This window comes from Canis lupus, chromosome 15, assembly GCF_048164855.1.
Source record: "Canis lupus baileyi chromosome 15, mCanLup2.hap1, whole genome shotgun sequence".
In the NCBI taxonomy this organism is placed as follows: Eukaryota; Metazoa; Chordata; class Mammalia; order Carnivora; family Canidae; genus Canis; species Canis lupus.
The window spans coordinates 61,417,302-61,436,355 of NC_132852.1; the positions used below are offsets into that span (position 1 = coordinate 61,417,302).

General features: G+C 64.8%; 1 protein-coding gene across 3 annotated transcripts in view; it reads right to left on the minus strand.

Moving 5' to 3' along the window:
* Nucleotides 1–19,054, minus strand: part of TNS3 (tensin 3) — a 96,425-nt gene that overhangs the window by 67,871 nt on the left and 9,500 nt on the right. For 2 of the 3 annotated variants that reach the window (XM_072777635.1, XM_072777634.1), the window contains exons 1-6: nt 18,173–18,315; nt 16,960–17,024; nt 15,519–15,602; nt 9,850–9,962; nt 9,560–9,620; nt 9,005–9,080 (exon numbers count right to left, since the gene is read on the minus strand). In XM_072777635.1, coding sequence (XP_072633736.1) covers nt 9,005–9,080; nt 9,560–9,620; nt 9,850–9,962; nt 15,519–15,602; nt 16,960–16,985 — 360 coding nt within the window. In that variant the 5' untranslated portion in view covers nt 16,986–17,024; nt 18,173–18,315. Of the gene's footprint in view, nt 1–9,004; nt 9,081–9,559; nt 9,621–9,849; nt 9,963–15,518; nt 15,603–16,959; nt 17,025–18,172; nt 18,316–19,054 lie in introns of those variants that run through there. The other variant, XM_072777636.1, reaches the window with a different exon arrangement.

Below are 19,054 nucleotides of genomic sequence, written 5' to 3' on the forward strand. Positions count from 1 at the left end.
GAGGGGCGGGCAGTCTCCACGGGGCCCCAACTCTGCCACCTGCTGCAATGTCCCCACTGCTTTGGTGCCCCCGCCGGGACCCGAGCTCGGAAAGGCCACCGCCTCGGTCTTCAGACCAACACATGTGAGCCTGCTTGGACGGGGTCTGCAGGACGGCCCTGCGACCCCATCTTCCTGGCTTCTAGTATTTATTTAAATTTAAATTCAATTTACCAACATACAGTCTAACTTCCAGGGCTCATCCCGTCCAGTGCCCCCCTCGGTGCCCGTCAGCCAGTCACCCCATCTGCTTGCCCACCTCCTCTTCCACAACCCTTTGTGTTTCCCAGAGTTAGGGGTCGCTCGTGGTTTGTCTCCCTCTCTGATTTTCCCCACTGAGTTCCCCTCCTTTCCCCTATGATCCCTTTCACTACTTCTCACATTCCCCATATGAGGGAGACCACGTGATGATTGTCCTTCTCCGACCCACATACTTGTTCCCTCAGCATCATGCCCCCCAGTCCCATCCTTCTAATAACTCCCCGTGGAGCTGACTTTTCTTTTGTCAGAATTCTCTGTTTCAACTTAAAACCTTTCTGTTTTCGCGGGAGAAGTGGCGGGCCGTTACCGTCTGTGCTACGCTAAGTGTTTCTGTGCTTGCTAAAACCTAAAGAGCAAGGGAGATCTGGGGGCAGAAAGGGAGAAACCCAGAGGGAGGGGTCGGGGCATGTAAAGCCCCGAGCCAGACTGCCCCATGTCCTGGATGCTCACTGAGACCCACCTGCAGAGTCACCAACAGGGAGATGTGAATCCAGGCCCGAAGGTTGGGGTGCACTGGGCCCCTGGGCACAGCCCAGGGCTCTGGGGTGATGTGCTGACATGCAGGATGGAAGCACCCCTTCTGCGCAGCATCAGGGACCCCGAGGGTCACTTCCCACCTTTACGTGGGTGCCCTCCCTGCCCAAAGGGGTGCATGGGTGCCGGGGCCACGGGGAGGGCCCAGCAGCGAGGCACAGCACAGCGAGGGCTCCTTTCCAGGGTCCCCGGGGGCCCACCGCCAGAAGCCTGCGAGGGAGAAATAAAGCCCCGGGAGCCCCGGGAAATGTGCCCCCCTGGGCAGAGCCAGGGTTGTTTACCTCTGTGCCATCTACACGAGGAAACGAGGAAACAGTCTGACAAATAAAGGAAAGACTATAAAGCGAGCGTCCGGGGAGGGTCTGGCGTAGACCCACACGCCGGGCTGCCCGGGGCATCAGCACCAGCCAGCGGGGATCCGGGAGAAGGGGGGCAAGTGCAGCCGGCTTGTGCAGCGGCGGACCTACAGCCTCAGTCCCCTGCTGTGGATGCTGGGATCTCTGACGTCTCAGGGGGCCCAGCCCAGGGCTGACCCCTGGGATCCCTTCCACAACATTTGCACGCGCCTCCCCACCTTGCGAGCCTCAGCTGCACGCAACACCCCCACCCCGCAGACTGACCACTCGGCAGGGCGCCCAGCCACCTGGACCACAGAGGGGACCCCGCAGGGAGACCTGGTGCCCCCATCTGTCCAGGACAGGCCCCTGCACTTGGAACGTGATGGTGACCTGAGCAGGAGGTTCCCAAAGTGTCCTAAATGCCTAGGGGAACCTAACTTTGTAGCAGCAGGACAAAGGCTCCAACCTAAGGGGGCAGCGCAGCCCCCAGGGTCAGACCCAGGAAGGAGCAGCCCTGCCCAGCGTGGGTGACAGGGACCCCGGGTGACCTCGGGGCAGTGCAGGGGCTGGGCAGACCAGCCCCCCGGCCACAGCCCTCTCTCTGGGGGCCTCCCCCACCATTGACAGGCTCATCCTGCAGCTGGCTCCTGAGGGACAGCTCACCCCACCTGGCACCCCCAGGCTGGGACCACCCTTCCCCGAGGACCCAGAGGGAGACGCAGGCTCCATGCAGGGAGCCCAATGGGGACTCGATCCAGGGAGCCCAATGGGGACTCGATCCTGGGACCCCGGGGTCACGCCCTGGGCCAAAGGCGGATGCTCAGCCCCTGAGCCCCCTCGGGTGTCCCCATGACCGCTGGTTGTTGACGGGACAGGGCTCGGAGTGGAGAAGTGACCTATGGCACTGCCCGGTGCAGATGCGCGCTCTCCTAGGGGCTCCGCGGATCCTGGCCAGCACGCTGGCCGGCACCCCGAGCCTCCCCACACGGCCCTGGCTGCCTCACCCGAGCTTCTCTCCCCACAGGTGGGGAGGCACCTGCCGCCCGGCTCGCGCACGTGCGCCCGATTCTCCTGGAGATGCAGAAGAGCACAGGAGCCTCCTCCGGGAGGTCCAGGCAGTGGCCCCCGCCCAGCAGCTCCCGCCCCAGGAGCCCACCGGGGCACGGCGCCCCGTGCAGAGCCTAAACCCGCCCGCCCAGCCCAGCAGACCTGCACGGCGTCGGTGGCCCCACCCGGTGCAAAGAGTCATCGGCAATGGCCCGACCAGATGCTCCCTTGGGGATATAAAGTACCAGCGGTGCCTCGTCACCGTGACGCGATGCGGTCTCTAACCTCCGTCGCCCCTCTGGCGTCAGCGCATCTCCAGGACAAGTCCATCCCCTGCCTCCAGACCACAAGACCTTCAGGTGGCCGCAGCCCGGACCGTCGGTGAAAGCGAGGAACAGCAGCCACCGTGCGTGAGGACATCCGTTCGCCACAGGCCAGGCCCCAAGCGCCAGCAGGGCACGCGGTGGGACGCGCACCTCACACCTCCCGGGGCGCGCTCCGGCCCAGGCAGGGAATGCGCTCGGGGTGCCGTGGCATGACCTCGTGGCTCGGTTCAGGGGATCCCATCAGAGGCGCCGACCACCTGCTGCGCCGCCAGAAGCCAGAGGCTCTGGGCAGGGGGGCGCTGGTGCCAGGTGGACGCTGAGCGCTGGGCATGGGGGCAGCACATGCCGTGGGCACAGCTGGTGCTCGTGTGCCCGTGGGGCACGGGCTGCAGCCGGTCCCCGAGCCCTGGTGCAGGGTAACAGCCCCCCGAGCCCCGGGCGGCACCAGGTGTCCTCTCCATTGACGGGAGAACAGACCTGGGCCCGCGGGGTCAAAGCCAGAGGTCACAGCCTGGGAACGCGCTCCCAGCTGGGAGCTCAGCCCGCAGGTGTCATCCCCGCTCCCTGCCACCCTGTCCTCCCCCTGACATCGTTGGAACTCCCGCCTGCTGAAGTTCAGCACCCCCCATCAGAAAGGAGAGCTGCCCCCTCCCCGCCACTGGGGCCCTGGGGGCCGCGAGGAATGCGCATCCTCGGACCTAAATCGTCGCCCCTGAAGTCCCAACACCCACACCAGCCAGCATCCGCACCAACCGACTGGAATTCCTGCCCATTCCTGCCCAAACCCACGGGAAGGTCAGCAAGGTACCCGCTGCGGAGGAAAGCACAGTCCCGCGTGCACCAGGGCCGTGGAACGGAACAAGGACCAGGTCCAGAGAGCGCGGATCACGACAGGGTCATGACAGGGTCACGACAGGGTCCCGATGAACCACCCGCCCGAGGAGCTGGGCCCACAGGGGGCGGTGGGAGGCCCGCGGTGCTGCGAGCTCGCTGCGAGCTCGCCGAGGCTCCCTGGGAGGCTGGGTCGCAGCGGCGAGGTCCCACAAGACAAGTGGCTGCGGGGTCGGCTCCGCGGAGGCCACAAGACCCGGCACGCCGGGCCGGAAAGTGTCTGCAAGCCCATCCTGGCCCTGGGCCCGGCCAGCTCCTGCTGCATCCGCACCCACGCAAATTCCGGAGCAAGCTTACGCAAGGGCCTGGCTGCGCTCAGCAGGCTCCGGCCTCCCCCTAGGACCCCGCGTGAGGCCCCGCCTCTGGGGAAGGCGGACCTGGGAGCCAGAGGGCGAGGAGGCCAGGGTGGCAGGTCAGGAGCAGCACCGCCCCAGAGCCCCGCAAACCCCAGAGGTGCCCGGCCCGCGGGAGCCCACGCAGCCTGATCCCTGCAGCGGGGCCTGGTGCTCAGCTGGTGGGTCTCACGTCCCAGTGCACACGTAGCAAGATCTAGGAGGGGGATGCCGAGGAGGAGGAGGGCGACCCAGCGGGGAGCCAGCGCGCCAGCAGCCCTCCTGCGTCCAGAGCACAGAGCTGGGCTCCACCGACCCCGGAGACGCCAGGCGGGACCGTCCGCGGCTCCGGGGCTAAACCTGCAAAAGCCGGTCAGCTCTCGGGATTCTTCCCGACTGTGGCCAAACTCTCGGGGAGTAACACGAGCACCTGTGCCTCTGGGCCTCTAGGAGGCGAGGCCCAGCCCTGCTCCCCACGCCGCGGGCTGACCCTGTGGAGGCGCACGGAGCGGGGCCCTCCTGGGGACGGACGCGGGTCTCCTCGCCCCCCGTGGACGCGGGACCCAGGGCCACCTGCACAGCACTGGACGCAGCCCACGCCACTAGGGGACGCCCCGCCGACGTCAGGGAACCTTCTGTGGCGTCTTCCTCCCGTGATGCCCTCCGAGCGGGTTTTGGGGGATCCAGGGTTCGGAACTGCGACACAGGGTGCACCCCACGGATTAGGACAGACACCCGGCTCGGTCTCGCCAACGCCCACAGCACAGCCGGGGCCTCTCCGCCCTCTGCCAGGACCCCAGCCCGCCCTCCGGGCACCCGCCAGGAGTCAGCCAGGAACTGACTCCCGGGGGCAGGACTGCGTGTGGCTCCCCTTTCCTGTCCCGCAGGCACATCGCCCCGGGGGTCCGGCACCTGCGGTGACCCAGCAGCACCCGAGGCTCCTACGCCCAGGGGACGCGGGTTTGCGGCTCCCCTGGCTGGGACAGGTCTGCTGCTGACACAGGAGCTGCGTGCACGGTGCACGTCCCTCAGGTGCTGCGGCCTCAGCCTGGGGCCTGGACACGCCTGTGTCAGGAGGCGGAGGCGGAGGCGGGATTCCTACCAAGAGGTGATTGAGGGACAGAGGCCACCAGGCCAGGCCCTGCTCCCCCCTGCTGAGCCCTGCTCCCCTCTGGCAAGACCTGCTCCCCCCACCCCCTGAGCCCTGCTCCCTCCCACTGGGCCCTGCTCCCCACCTACTGAGCCCTACTCCCCACCGCTGAGCCCTGCTTCCCCCCCCCCCCAGCCCTGCTTTCCCCCCTGCTGGGCCCTGCTCCCCTCCCGCTGGGCCCTGCTCCCTCCCGCTGGGCCCTGCTCCCCTCCCCAAGCCCTGCTCCCCCCACCGCTAGGCCCTGCTCCCCTCCCGCTGGGCCCTGCTCCCCCCCCCCCCCCGCTGGGCCCTCCTCCCCCCCGCTGGGCCCTGCTCCCCCCCCAAGCCCTGCTCCCTCCCGCTAGGCCCTGCTCCCCCCCCAGCCATGCTCCCCCCCCCCCCCCCCCGCTGGGCCCTGCTCCCTCCCGCTGGGCCCTGCTCCTTCCCCCTAGGCCCTGCTCCCCCCCCCAAGCCCTGCTCCCCCCACCGCTGGGCCCTGCTCCCTCCCCGCTGGGCCCTGCTCCCTCCCCCTAGGCCCTGCTCCGCCCCCAAGCCCTGCTCCCCCCCCCCGCCCCCCTCCCCCAGCCCTGCTTCCCCCCCGCTGGGCCCTGCTCCCCTCCCGCTGGGCCCTGCTCCCCTCCCCAAGCCCTGCTCCCCCCACCGCTGGGCCCTGCTCCCCCCACCGCTGGGCCCTGCTCCCCTCCCGCTGGGCCCTGCTCCCCCACGCTGGGCCCTCCTCCCCCCAGCTGGGCCCTGCTCCCCCCCCAAGCCCTGCTCCCTCCCGCTAGGCCCTGCTCCCCCCCCAGCCCTGCTCCCCCCACCGCTGGGCCATGCTCCCCCGCCCCCCCCCGCTGGGCCCTGCTCCCTCCCCCTAGGCCCTGCTCCCCCCCCAAGCCCTGCTCCCCCCACCGCTGGGCCCTGCTCCCCCCTCCCCCCCCTGCTGAGCCCTGCTCCCCTCTGGCCAGTGGGCTTGTAAGTAGACAGATCCGGATGCAGACACGTGCAGGGGGCTGGCCTCGTGTGACGTGGGGAGGATGTGGGGAGGACACAGTGTCTGAGCCTGGGAGAGGCCTCGGGGGACCAACCTGGACCTGGGGCGTCCAGCTCCCCGGAGGGGGACGGGTGTGTGCCATGTAGCCCCTCTGCTCTGTGGAGCTTCTTAAGGCAGCTGGGGGCTCAGTCCGTTCAGCATCTGACTCTTGGTTTCTGCTCAGGCCATGAGCCCAGGGTCCCGGGATCGAGTCCTGCATCAGGCTCCCTGCTCAGCAGGGCACCTGCTTCTCTCTCCCTCTGCCCCTCCCGCTGCTCGTGCATGCTCTCTCTCTCTTTCTCTCAAACAAAAGCTATCGGGGAAACTAACGCAAGATGCTCCCGCTCCTTCCGGGTGTCTCAAGCCAGATCATGAACTGCACCCCTGGGGCGACTGGCGTGGGGCCTGCGCCAGGAACCATCGCCCCTTGCTGGCTGCATCCCACGGCGTCCTCCCAGCTGATAAGGGGGTGCTCAGGAAGTGCAGAGCGTACAAAAGCAAGTCACAAACAAAGGAAGCGTCCATCAAACAAGGGTACAGCCCTAGAGGGTGGGGGGTGCGGCTGGGGGACCGTCGGCTTCGCTACTGGAAACCGACCTGCAGACGGGGTGCCCGCAGGGTGCATGATCCCCGAGACCCGCAGCCGCGGGACGCCTGAGCCCTGTGCAGGGTGGCGTCTGCCTCGATCGCTGCTGTCCCCGCGCACCCAGGGGACTGGCAGCCCCGGGAGCAGGCCCACAGGGCGGCTGCAGCGGACACCCCGCCGGCCAGCCTGCTGGTGGGGATGGTGGGAGCGCGCCGGGCACTGTGGCCACCCGCCCCCGGACAAGCACAGTGACCGGCCCTGCACCGAGGCCTGGCATTCTCAGGAGAAGCCAGAGGGGCACCGATCGCAGGACGCAGCCAAATGGAGGCGGCACGGACACGCGGCACCTGCCAGGGAAGACCCAGAGGACGGGGCTTCGGGTCGCCTGCAGAATGAGACGGCACTGCCTCTCCGGGGACACACGATCAAGGGGGCGGGAAACCCCCAGGCCACTCTCCCGTGGGAGGATGTAGGACCACCAGGGCCTCATGTTGCACACGCGGGCGGCACATGCACTGGGGGGTCAGGATACATCCGGGTTCAAGGTCAGCACGACTGCGGCCGTGGGGGGCACGTAGCGGGTTCGCCCTCGGCATCTGGGGGAGCCGGGGGGAGGGTCCCAGGACCCAGCAGGTCAACACTGGTGGCTGGCAGAGCAAGGGGCAGCTGGGAACCGCAGGGGAGCTGGGAAGAGGGCGGGGGTGAGCACTCGGCTGGCCACATGAGGGGCCGGGAAGGGGACCTCAGGCTGGCCACCGAGGGAGGAGAAGCCTCCACAAGACAGAGGGACCACCCGGACCAGGGTAGTGGGGCGGGGAGGGAGGGCCCAGAGGGCTCCGGAAGGCCAGCCGGCGGTGGCGACCCCATTGCAGCACAGCCCCGGACCCCTGCACCCCCTCCCCGTTCCTACAACCTGTGCCCCAGGCCTCGACGGGAAGCACAGATGGGACAAACCAGGACAGGTCCCGCGCCCTGGGGTCGACCCGCCCACCCTGCCCACAGCCCCAGCCTTCCCACAAGCACCCCACAGGCCTCCCTGCCTGGTCCTCGGGCTTCGGCCTCCAGGACGTCCAAGCCCACCCACCGAGCCACTGGTGCCCCCAGCCCCTGCCTGCACCCCCTAGGAGGGCCTCGCACCCGCCTGCCCCACCCGGCACGGCCCAGCCCTCCCACAAAAGGTCGCTGCCCCCACCAGCTCCTCCCGGACGAAGATGTCACCCTGTCCCTCCCTTCCTTCCTGTGCTGGGGGCCCACACTGAGACCCAGAAAGCTCGAAACAGGGCAAGTGCGTAAATGCACTCCTGGTACGGAAGGAAGGAGGGCGGGAGGGGTGGGCGAGGGAGGGGTGGAGGTGGGGAGGAAGGCCCGAGTGCACCAACCGCCTCCCTGCCTCTGGGGACCTGCACCCACCAGCCCGCAGTCTGGGTGGGAGGCGACCCTCAAGCCTCGGGGCCCTGGCCACCTCCCTGGGGTCGTCACGAGGGGGCCTGGTCGCCAACCACAGGGAGCACCCCCCGCCCAGGGACATCCGCCGTGCCAGGTGCAGGGCTGCAGGACCCAGGGCCATGCCCAACGGCACCCCCGCTAGCCTCTCCTGGCCTCTCTTCAAGCTGCCCGGGGCCAAGGGGAGACACAGGCACGGCCCCGTGCAGCCCCGGAGGCTGTGAGTAAACAGCAGACGCTCAATAACTGCTCAGCACGTGGGCTGATAATTGAGCGCTGGAAGATGCCGACACAGCCTCCCCTTCTCCCTCGGGGTCTCCTGACCGCCCCGGAGGAGGCTGGGAGCCGCTCCACAGAGCATCCTAGGAGGGAACCCTTGTCCTCGGAGGCAGCGCAGCGCAGTGGCTGAGCCCACGGGCCAGGGAGGCACACCTGCACGGCGCACCTGAGCCCTGGCACCCGTGGCCTGAGGACACCAGCCCCTTCCTCTCGAGGTCCTGAGGGGCGAGGGGCGTGGCGATGACCCCGCTGACCCGGCTTTCGCGGGAACTCAGGATGGCCCAGCCACTGAGGAAACGCTTTGCAATCCTAACGTTTAGGGGGCACAAAGGAGAGAAAGCCCGAGCACCTCGGAAGAGCCGCCTGCCCCCGTCACAGGTCCCCACGCAGCACCAGGAGGAAGGCGCGGGGACCTCAAGGTTTCCCAGACGCCACCTTCCGCTGCAATCGGTTCACATGTTTGACGTCCTCTACGTTCAAGACGGAGCAAAGGCAAGGACCTAATGGCTCATCTCCTCGTCTCCCCCTGAACCAGTAGGCCCTGGCGGCGCAATCATCACCTCGGAGGTCGCCCGCCATGCCGCGATACGCCGGCGGGATGTCACGCGGAGGACACGCAAGCTCGCACATCACGGGGGTGAGCAGGGACCCTCGGGGGCGCAGGGGCTGAGCAGGCCTCGCCCTTTGAGCCGTGTCCATTGGCTCTGGCCTCCTGGTCACAGTAAGCAGATGCCTCGGGGCCGAGGGGGGCGGGCCGGCAAGCACTCACCATGATGTCCCCCTTCAGCAGCTGGGCAGGCTCAATGGCAATGGGGATCCTGCTCTGGGTTTCGGGCCCAATGTTGCTTTAGGACAAACAAGAAGGCAGATGGTGAGGCAACCTCATGACCCAACGGGAAGCACACGTTTTAGCAAAGCGACCTCACGAGTCAAACTCAGAGGGGACACGAGATTCCCGGCTGGGCTTGGGGACCCGCGTCCTCGAGGTCCACGCAGGCGGCAGCCGCTGGCTGGCTCTGACCTCCCTACTCGCACTCTACGGGTGTCTGCAAGACGCTTACGCACACGTACAAGAAAAGCCAACCAAAAAAAGCCCAGGAACTCGTACAGTCTGAGGGCATGTGTCTGCAAGTGGTTGAAAACCATGCAGGAGAGGGCGGCAAATGCCAGGGACCCCCGTGCACGGCCGTGCGTGGCCCCCGGCCTCTGCGTCCGCACCCCGTTCCAGAGCCAGCTGTGCACCTGGCACCCGCTGGATGCCTCCCCCCTCCCCGTGGGACAGGCGGCTCCCGAGGCCCATGCCCCAGGGTGGCAGCACACTTACTAGATCCCCGACGTGTACACGGGCTGCATGGCTTGGTAGAGCTTCAGAAAGGGCCGGCACGCTGAAAGACAGAGCCGTCCGTAAGACGCAGAGCCACACGCGCAGGCGACGCACCAGCAGCCCAAGACGGGCGCCCCGCTCTGTGTCCGCACCCTGGGGGGCAGCGCAGGGCCGGGCCACAGGCGGAGGGATGCCGGGCTCCTCCCTGGGCCCCTGGGCACCCCCGGGAGGGAGCACAGGCCCGTCAGGCCCGGGATCCGGGACGGGCCAGCAAGCCTGCAGACACTCACCTCCGCCCGCGTCGAAGTTGGGGGTGCCGTGCAGGATGACAAAATGCAGGAAGAGTGGCGAGGCGTTCATTTTCACTGTCCCCGACAGGAGCCCGCTGAGAAACTGCACGTACCTGCCAAGGCACAGCGGCTCTGACCCCACGCAGGGCCCCCCGCGCGCCAACGCCACTGCCCGCCAGTCCTGGGGCCCAGGATGCCCGCAGCTGGGAGACCCTGCAGGGCGCAGCCCCGGCGCCCACGACGCAGCCCCCGCTCTCTGCTGGCCCTGCACCCACCCTGCAGGTGGCCCCCGCCCCCACCCAGCGCCGCGCGGGGTCAGGCCGCGGGCTGTCAGGGTCCTGCACCCGTGGGTAGCGATGGAAAAGTGAAGAGAGGCTCCGGAAGCCCCCCAGCCCCGAAGGCGGCGGGCCGGTGGCCCTCACGTCCCCCCACGGGAGGACCCAGCTGCACTCCGTGCTGCCCGAGGTCGGGGGCCTGGCGCCAGCACACGCGGGCCACCTTGAGGCTTATGATCTGCATGCCTGTGACCAGAAAGGTCATTAAGGAGGTACAAACCCCGTCTCTCCTCTCTACCCCCCGATTCTTTGGGACAAACGAAAATGAGAGGTTAGCGAAGGAGCTCATCCAGGGCGCCGCAGGGAGCACGGGTGTCGCCTTCAAACACGGGCTGGCCTGCAGGGTGAGGAGGGTGGCACGCGGGGAAGGAGCACGCGGGCGCCCAGCGCACTGCCCAGGAGCCCGGCTCCGTGGCTCCACGGCTTCCCGCCATCAAACCTTTCCTCTGAGGGAACAACTCCCAGTGATGTTTTCCGTGACTCGGAAAAACGTGTGGATGGGCAGGCGTGGGGCCCATGCGTCATCACTGCCGTGCCAAAGAGGCTTAAAATCTGCAGGGCCCAACGTGTTCCTAGCAACCAAACGTGTTCCTTGCCAAAAGCAGAAATGCACAATGGGGGGTTCCTCGAATCTCCCCAATCACGTAATCTACACTTGATGCAAGCTCACGTCTCCCTGGAAACGTGCGTGTATCGAGCTAGCATGGCCACGCCACGTGGGTCAGCAGAGGGAGCCACCATAAGGGCGCATCTTTCCGTAAGGCCCCCCACCGTCACCTCCACGGTGCTCGTGGGGGCCCCACGGGCAGCGGGGAGATGCGGGCTGGGCCCCCGTGGCCTTGTCCTGTCCGTGGGGCCCAAGCTTGCTGGCTACTAAGTGGTCCCCAGCGCTCCTGTCCGGGGCTGTGGCAGGAGGACGTGCAGGAGGGCCACCCTGGCTCCGAGTGCCAGAAAACCCGTGGGCGGCGGCAGGCACATCCCCGAAGGGGGGCTGCGCACCTGCGCCCCTGCGCCCCACCCCCCGTACCGGCCCGGCCCCTGGGGCAAGCGCTCGTTCAGAAACACGAGACGTCACGCCAGGACAACAGACATGTCAGAAGCCCAATGAAGCTCTGCTGGGAAGTGTCCGGCTAGGAGACAGACCCAGGATCCCTGGCTTCTGCAGGCCCAGAGCCCGTCCAGCAGGGTCAGGCACAGGGAGGATCGCTGTGCCCTGCGCCCCTCCCTGACGGGGCCGAGACTACTGTGCTGCTGTCTGGACTCCCTCCCGGAAAGAAAGCAGAGCAGAGAACACGGGGGCCAGAAGCTCCGATCATCAACGCGGCACGCCCACGGTGCCGATGGTGAGCTAAGACTGAGGGAAAGTGTTCTAAATGATCCAAGCAAAACGAACTCCACGACCATCAGCAGCCCCAGGGCTTCCCCGAGAACGTTCTGTGGCTTTTAAGAGAAAGGAAGAAAGTAGCAGAGAATTCAGCTGTCAAATGGGGCCTCCCAAGCTCATCAGCCCGGGATTAATTAAGTGAAGGCTTGGAGGCAGCTCGTGGTTGAGACCCCGAGCCTCCCAGGCCACAACCCCCCAGCAAGCTGATTAATTCATTCTCCCAACGGGAGTCATGGCACAGGCTGCAGAGCCTGCAGAGCGACCCCTTAGGGTGGCCGGGACCACGGAGAGGGCCCCCATCACAGCGTCTGCAACGTGAATGCAGCCATCCCGGGCTCCTCCAACCTCAGAGTGCCTCCGGACGCATGGTGTGCTCTCACTCAGTCATCTAGCTACTCGATGATGGTTTGGGGGCATCTCTCGTTGCAGGAGCGGGGTGGGTACCATTTCTCCCATCTGCAGGGACAGGGAGATTCGCCATGGAGGGCGGAACAGAACCCGCACCACGGTCACACGTCGTAAACACTACAGTGTCCGGTGCACACGGTCAGGAAGGGAGCACAAAAGCCGCGGGCTTGCCAAGGGTGAGAAAATGTTTCTCTGTGTTCCACACTCCGGCACTGATGTTAAAAAGCTGTATAGTAGGGCAGCCCGGGGGCACGGCAGTTTGGCACCGCCTGCAGCCCAGGGCCTGATCCTGGGGTCCTGGGATGGAGTCTGACGTCAGGCTCCTTGCATGGAGCCTGCTTCTCCCTCTGCCTGTGTCTCTGCCTCTCTCTCTGTGTCTCTCATGAATAAATAAATAAAATCTTAAAAAAATAAAATAAAAAGCTACAGTAAGCCATAAGATCAAAAAAGAAGAAAATAAGGCGGACATTCTTTGCGGGTGGGCGCTGAGCGTTTTGAGTGGGTAAGAAGAATAAATATCGTGTGATGGTCGCAACAGACACAGGAAAAAATACCGGACAAGATACAACATCCGCCTAAGATAAAAAGTCACAGCTGGAGTGGGTATAAAGGGAACGCCCCTCTCCACGTCATAAAGGCCGTGCATGACAAACCCACAGCTAACGCACCGGCCTCAATGGTGAAAAGCTGCAAGCTTTCCCCCAAGATCAGGGACAAGACGAGGATGCCCACTCTTGCTACTTTTCTTTCAACAGCGTTGAAATCTCAGCCATAGCAATCAGACAAGAAAGAGAAATGCAAGGCATCCAAATCAGAAAGATTCAAAACTGTCGCAGTTTGCAAATGACATGATATTATACATGGAAAACCCTAAAGACTCTCCTTAAAAATTATGAGAATAAATAAAACTAGTAAAGTCGCAGGATGTAAGATTAATAGGCATTAGTCTGTTGCATTTCTATATGATAATAGTCCACTATCCAAAAAAGAAAGAACAAAATGAAGAAACAGCTCATTTATGATAGCATAAAAAAGAGTGAAATACCTAGGAATACATTTTTTGTTTTTTCGTTTTTGTTTTGTTTTTACTTAGGACTACGTCTAATCAAGAAGGTGAAAAAACATATACACTGAGAACTATCAGATATTGATGGGAAATTTAAAGAAGACACAAATACATGGAAAAACGTTCCATCCTCACAGATGGGAAGAATGAATACTGTTAAAAGCAATCTACAGATTCAGTGCAATCCCTATCAAAATTCCAGAGGCATTTTTAGAGAAATAGAAGAAAACCTTAAAATCTATATGAAGTTCGGGCGCCTGGGTGGCTCGTTTGGTTAAGCATCTGACTCTTGATTTGACCTCTGGTCGTGATCTCAGGGTCACAGGATCGAGCCCAGCACTGGGCTCCAGGCTCCGTGGGGAGTCTGCTTGGGATCCTCTCCCTCTCCCTCTATCCCTCCTAAATAAATGAATCAATATTGAGATGCCCGGGGGGCTAGGCAGTTGAGCATCGCCTTTGGCTCAGGGCGCGACCCCGGGTCCTGGGATCGAGTCCCACATCGGGCTCCCTGCATGGAGCCTGCCTCTCCCTCTGCCTGTGTCTCTGCCTCTCTCTCTGTGTCTCTCATGAATCAATAAATAAAATATTTTTAACAAAAGAAGTAAATCTTTAAAAAGTAGAAGACCCGAATGGACATTTTTCAAAAGCAGAGGTGCAGACGGCCAACGGACACTTGAAAAGATGCTCAACGTCACTGGTCATCAGGGAAATGCAAATCAAAGCCACGATGAGATGCCACCTCACACCTGTCACGATGGCTACAATTAACACAGGAAAGAACAGGTGTTGGTGAGGATGAGGAGGACTTGGGCCCCGGGTGCACCGTTGGTGGGAATGCACACACTGGGGCAGCCACTCCAGAAAACAGTGGGGAGGGTCCTCAAAATGTTAAAAATAGAAATACGACGTGCTCCAGTAGCTCCCCTCGAGGGCATCTACCTGGCCAAACAAAACACTTGCTTGAAAAGACACTCTGCCCCCGTGTTCACCGCAGCGCTGAGCGGAGCCACGGAGGCACCCGACTGCCCACCCACGGTGGAGGGACGGAGGTGTGTGTACAGCACAGGATGTAATCAGCCGTAAGAAAGGAGGAAATCTTGCCAACCACAACGCCGACGGACCTCGAAGGTGATAGGCACAGTAAGGTAAGTCGGACGCAGAAAGACAGAGATCACGTGACCTCACTTACAGCTGGAATCTAAGAAACAAAACAAAGGAACAAACAAAACGGACTCAAGAACTCACAGATGCAGACAACAGATGGGTGGTTGCGAGAGGCAGGGGTTGCTGGATGGGCAAAAGGAGGAAGATGGAGGGGAGGAAGAGGAGGAGGGGGAGGAGGCAGGAGGAGGGAGGAGAGGAAGAGGAGGGGAGGGGGAGAAGGGGAAGGAGAGAGAGGGAGGAAGAGGAGGAGGGGGAGGAGGGAGGAGGAGGGAGGGGAGGAGAGGGAGGAGGGGAGGGAGAGAGAGGGAGGAAGAGGAGGAGGAGGGAAGAGGAGGAAGGGGAGGAAGGGGAGGAGGGACGAGGGGGAGGGAGGGAGAAGGAGGGAGGGGAGGAGGGGGAGGAGAGGAGAGGGAGGGGAGAGAGGGAGGAAGAGGAAACGGAGGGGGAGAAGGAAGAGGGGGAGGAAGGAGGAGGAGGGGGAGGAGGGAGGAGGAGGGAGGGGAGGAGGGAGAGGAGAGAGGGAGAAGGAGGAGGGGAGGGAGGAGGGGGAGGTGAAGAGGGAAGGGAAGGAGGGAGGAGGAGGATGGTGGGGAGGAAGAGGAGGGGAGGGGGTGAGGGAGGGAGGAGGGGAGGAGGAGAAGGGAGGAGGAAGAGGGAGGGCAGTGGAGGAGGTGGAGAGAGAGGGAGGGGGAGGGAGAAGGAGGAGAGAGAAGGAGAAAGAGGAGAAGGGAGGGAGGAGAGAGGGGGAGGAGGAGGGGGGAGGCAGGGGAAGGGGAAGCAGTCCTCCCGGTGTGTGCAGACCCTCAGTGGGGTCACCCACATTCAGGTCACACCCTGCCCAGGCCGCGGCCCCACTTCCTGGCCTTGGAACCTGCTCAGGGAGAAGGGGCGCTGGACGGCCCAGGGGACCAAGGGCCCGTGACCAGGACTCTAAGGAAGCGCCGTTTTCCTGCAGGTGCCCGTCTTCCCCGTCTTCCCCGTCTTCCCGTCTTCCCTGTGGGGTTGACGCTGTCAGCGCAGTGCTCTCGCTGCAGGAGGCTCGGGGACAGACAGAGGAGGTGCCCTGCGGCTCCCAGAACCCCTTTCCCAGCGGGAAACACGCCCGAGCCTGCGTCCTGGACGGCGGCCCTCCGTCAGCCACACCGCGGCGCCGCGGGACCAGGCGGCTGGGACAGGACGTGCTCGGCTCTGTGTCACCCTGGGCTCCAGCCCTCCCCTGTGCTCTCGGCGGGGCAGGGAGGTGGCCCTTTGGTCCCCACGCTCCGAGACGAATCCCACTGGCAGCTCGCTCCGGTTGGGGACGCAGACGTACCGTTTCTGGGAAGGCTGCATTAAATCCGAGACTTTATCGTCGTAGAACTTCTTCATCGCAAATCTGTCGAGGGCCTGGTCAGCGCTGAGGGGGAGGGAGACACGGCATTACCCCGTGCACGCCAAGGGGGCAGGGGGCAGGGACAGGCGCTGTGGCCCCCGAGCCAGCGAGCGACCAGCATCCGACCAGCCGCGCCCCTGCAGCAGCTGAGCACACCACCCCCTCCCCCCCCCCCCCGCCTCCTCCTGCACCCCGGCCCAGGAGCACCCGGTCCAGGCCACCATGGAGGCCGGGCCCGCGGCTCTGAACACCGTGCAGGGCGGCACCCTGACCCGTCCCACGGCCACAGCGGCCCCACGACGGCAGGCAGCAGCGGAGGCTCCGGATCATGCAGCGTGGGGCGCGGCCGGCTAGCGGCACCCAGGAGTGGGTGCCCCCTGGGGCCAGCTGGGGACGCGCAGGGGGTCCTCACCTCCAGCTGGAGGGGTCGGACGGTGGCACCGGCGAGGCAGGCGGCCCCGGAGCCCTTGGGGATGCCCGTGCGGCCCCCAGGTCTCTGCCACAGGCACCCCTGCCGCCCAACCGCCCCATGCCTACCTGCAGCTCTACAAGCCCCGCGAGCCAAGGAGGAGGAGGGAGCGGGAGCCGCAGACGCACACACACAGATGCTGTCCCCGAGGGGGGACCTGGGGTGCACGAGGGCCTGGGATACCTCCCGGGCAGACACGGGCTCCGCACTTCGGGTCCCGAGCGAATGCTCGGAAAGTCAGAGTCCACTCCTTAGTGTGGACAGCGCGGGTTCACCGCTGCTGTGAGCGGGCACCTGTGCCCCCAGGAGGTGCAGCCCACGCCCCACAGAGCGGCCACTGACGGGAAAGAGCAAACCCACGGAAAACGGCAGTTTTGGACTGGATTTCAGCGTGAGTGAGATGCGTGCTCAGGGCACCAGGTGTCTGGGGGGCGTGGTGTCTGGGGGGCAACGCATCTGGGGGGCATGGCATCTGGGGGCACCACGTATCTGGGGGGCACTGCGTCCGGGGGCACCGCCCACTGCCCCAGAGCCAGCAGGTTCCCACTGACCTCCCCGGCCCCCCCGCCCCTGCTGGCGAGTCTCAGGCCGCCCTCTGGCCTCCTGGGGACCAGGGGGGACCCGGCCTCCCACTCACGAGTCAGGACCTCGAACGAGCCTGAGCCTCTGCCTTGCGGTTGGTAAAGGAGAGGGCACAGCTCGCCGCCCGGGTCTCCAGGGAGGATCGGGGGAGAAAACAGCTCTTTGTGCAGCGCTTCCCGGAGGCCCAGGCTCCCCAACCCGGCGGCTGTGAGCACCCGTGAGCACCCGGCTGCAGGGATGCGCGTGGGGCCCCGCCAAGCCGCCCCAGACCCCCCATGCCTGCCATGGCCCACACCCCCCACGCCCGCCTCAGCACGGGCCCCCGCCTACCTGGCCGACACGTTGGTGAAGTGCATGTAGGAGGATATGACCACGCCGATGCGTCCCTTGCCGCCCTGCAGGACACAGAAGGGGACTCAGTTTCCCTGGACTTCCGCGGCGGGGACGCGGCACCATTCACCGGATCTGGGGGGCAACACGCACGGACGGCAGCAGCGTGCATGCTGGGAGCCCCCGCAGGAGCCCACGCCACCGGGGCATCGGGGGCACACCGAGGGCAGACCCACAAGGGGGGCCGGGCCCCTGCCCGGGTCCCCCCGCGGCCACCAGCGTGCAGAGGAGGAGGCTGCTACATGACTTCACTGCAAGGGACGGGACCTGGGTGCCGGGTCTGGGGGCCGTGAGCACAGCTGGGGGCGTCACACCGCTGCCCGCTCCACACGGGAACCGTGGCCCCAGCCTGCAGAGCTCAGCATGGCCACAGGCGGGCGGCCAGCCAGGACCGAGGGCCGGCACGACCCGCAGGACGCGCTGCACGGGGGCGCTCGGCTGCCACAGGCCACCCGCACTCAGGGCCGCGGACGGCCGCCTCCTGGAACACGTCACCAGCCCCCGATCAACAGCGGGAGAGCCACTGCTCCCCACCCCGCATCCTGCAGCCTGAGACCCGAGAGCCGTTCTGTGTCCGGGCAGCTCGAGAGGACCCGAAGGGACCCCGTTCCACGACACGCGACGACCCCACGTCACTGAGCACGTCTGATGGAAGTGCGGCCGGGCCTGCCCTGGAGCCGCATCCCGAGAGACGCCCAAGTCCTGGCAATAGCCCGAGGTCCCCAGAGCCCGAAACATAAAACCACGTAAAGAGGGGCCCCTGGGGGGCTCAGCGGTTGAGCATCAGCCTTCAGCCCAGAGCATAACCCCAGGGTCTTGGGTTCGAGTCCCACATCGGGCTCCCTGCGTGGAGCCTGCTTTTCCCTCTGCTTGTGTCTCTGCCTCTCTCTCTCTCTCTGGGTCTCTTGTGAATAAATAAAATATTAAAAAAAAAACAGCTAAAAAAAATAAATAAAACCACATAAAAATAAAACGGTTCGCTACTGTCGACGCCTTTCGTGAGCATCCATGTGTCCAGCTCTGCGCTCGGGGACCCCAGGCCTGCATGTTCTAGGGCCGGACTCCAGTGCGGGGAGCGGTGGGGACAAGTATGGGAACGTGACCGCAGACGCCGCCGGACCGGACACTGAGCGGGAGGCCGTCTCGCACTCACCCTGCAGTGGATGACCACCACGTGCTGCGGGTCGCTGTTGAGCCAGGATTCCTGCGCCTTGCAGATGGTGCACACCTGGTCCAGGGGCGGCGCATGGAGCTCCGGCCAGCCCACGTCCAGGATCTGCAACGAGAGGCAGGCTCAGGGGCGCCCCGCGGCCCACGGCTCCCCATCTCCCGGAACCCCCGAGGGCCAGGAAGGAGCACGCCTCCACCTCCTTGTCTGAGGCTGCCGGGGACTGCGGCTACGCTCCTCAGCCGCCAGGGAGCCCCGGGGGCCTCATGCGGGACGCGGGACGCGGAGCCCGGCCACCCGGCAAGCCGACCGCCCCCGCGGGATGCCCGGCGAGCCCGACGCTGCCTGCTCTACCGTCCGTCCCTGAAGGCGGAGGGGAGCAGTGCTCGCTCTTCTAAAGAAGTGACAGAAATAAAAAAAAAAAAAAAAAAAAAAAGAAGTGACAGAAATAGTGCAAAGCGATGGGAAAAAGGATACGGTGACATAGGACCACGTCGTGCAGCATTCAAGCTCTCCCCTAAACCTTTATGACCGAAAAGATCAACGCGTGCTTAGTTAGGAGGCCGTGACGGGCAGCAGGCTGAAGATGCCAGGAGTGGAGACGCTCGGGGCTTGATGCTGGCGGTGGGGACACGGACCCCCATGGGAGCAGCCGTGGACGGCCGCGGGGGCGCACGCAAGCCCGGGGGGCGCGGAACACGGTCCGCCCGTGGATGGCGCCGACGTCAGCACTCAATCACGGGTGCTGCGAGGTGCTGCCCCTGAAGTCGGGGCCCAGGGATGTCCCTGTGTGTTTTTACAACTTCCCATGAATCTTTAATTATTCCAAACTAAAGAAATTAATTTAAAAATGACCCACAGAGGCGC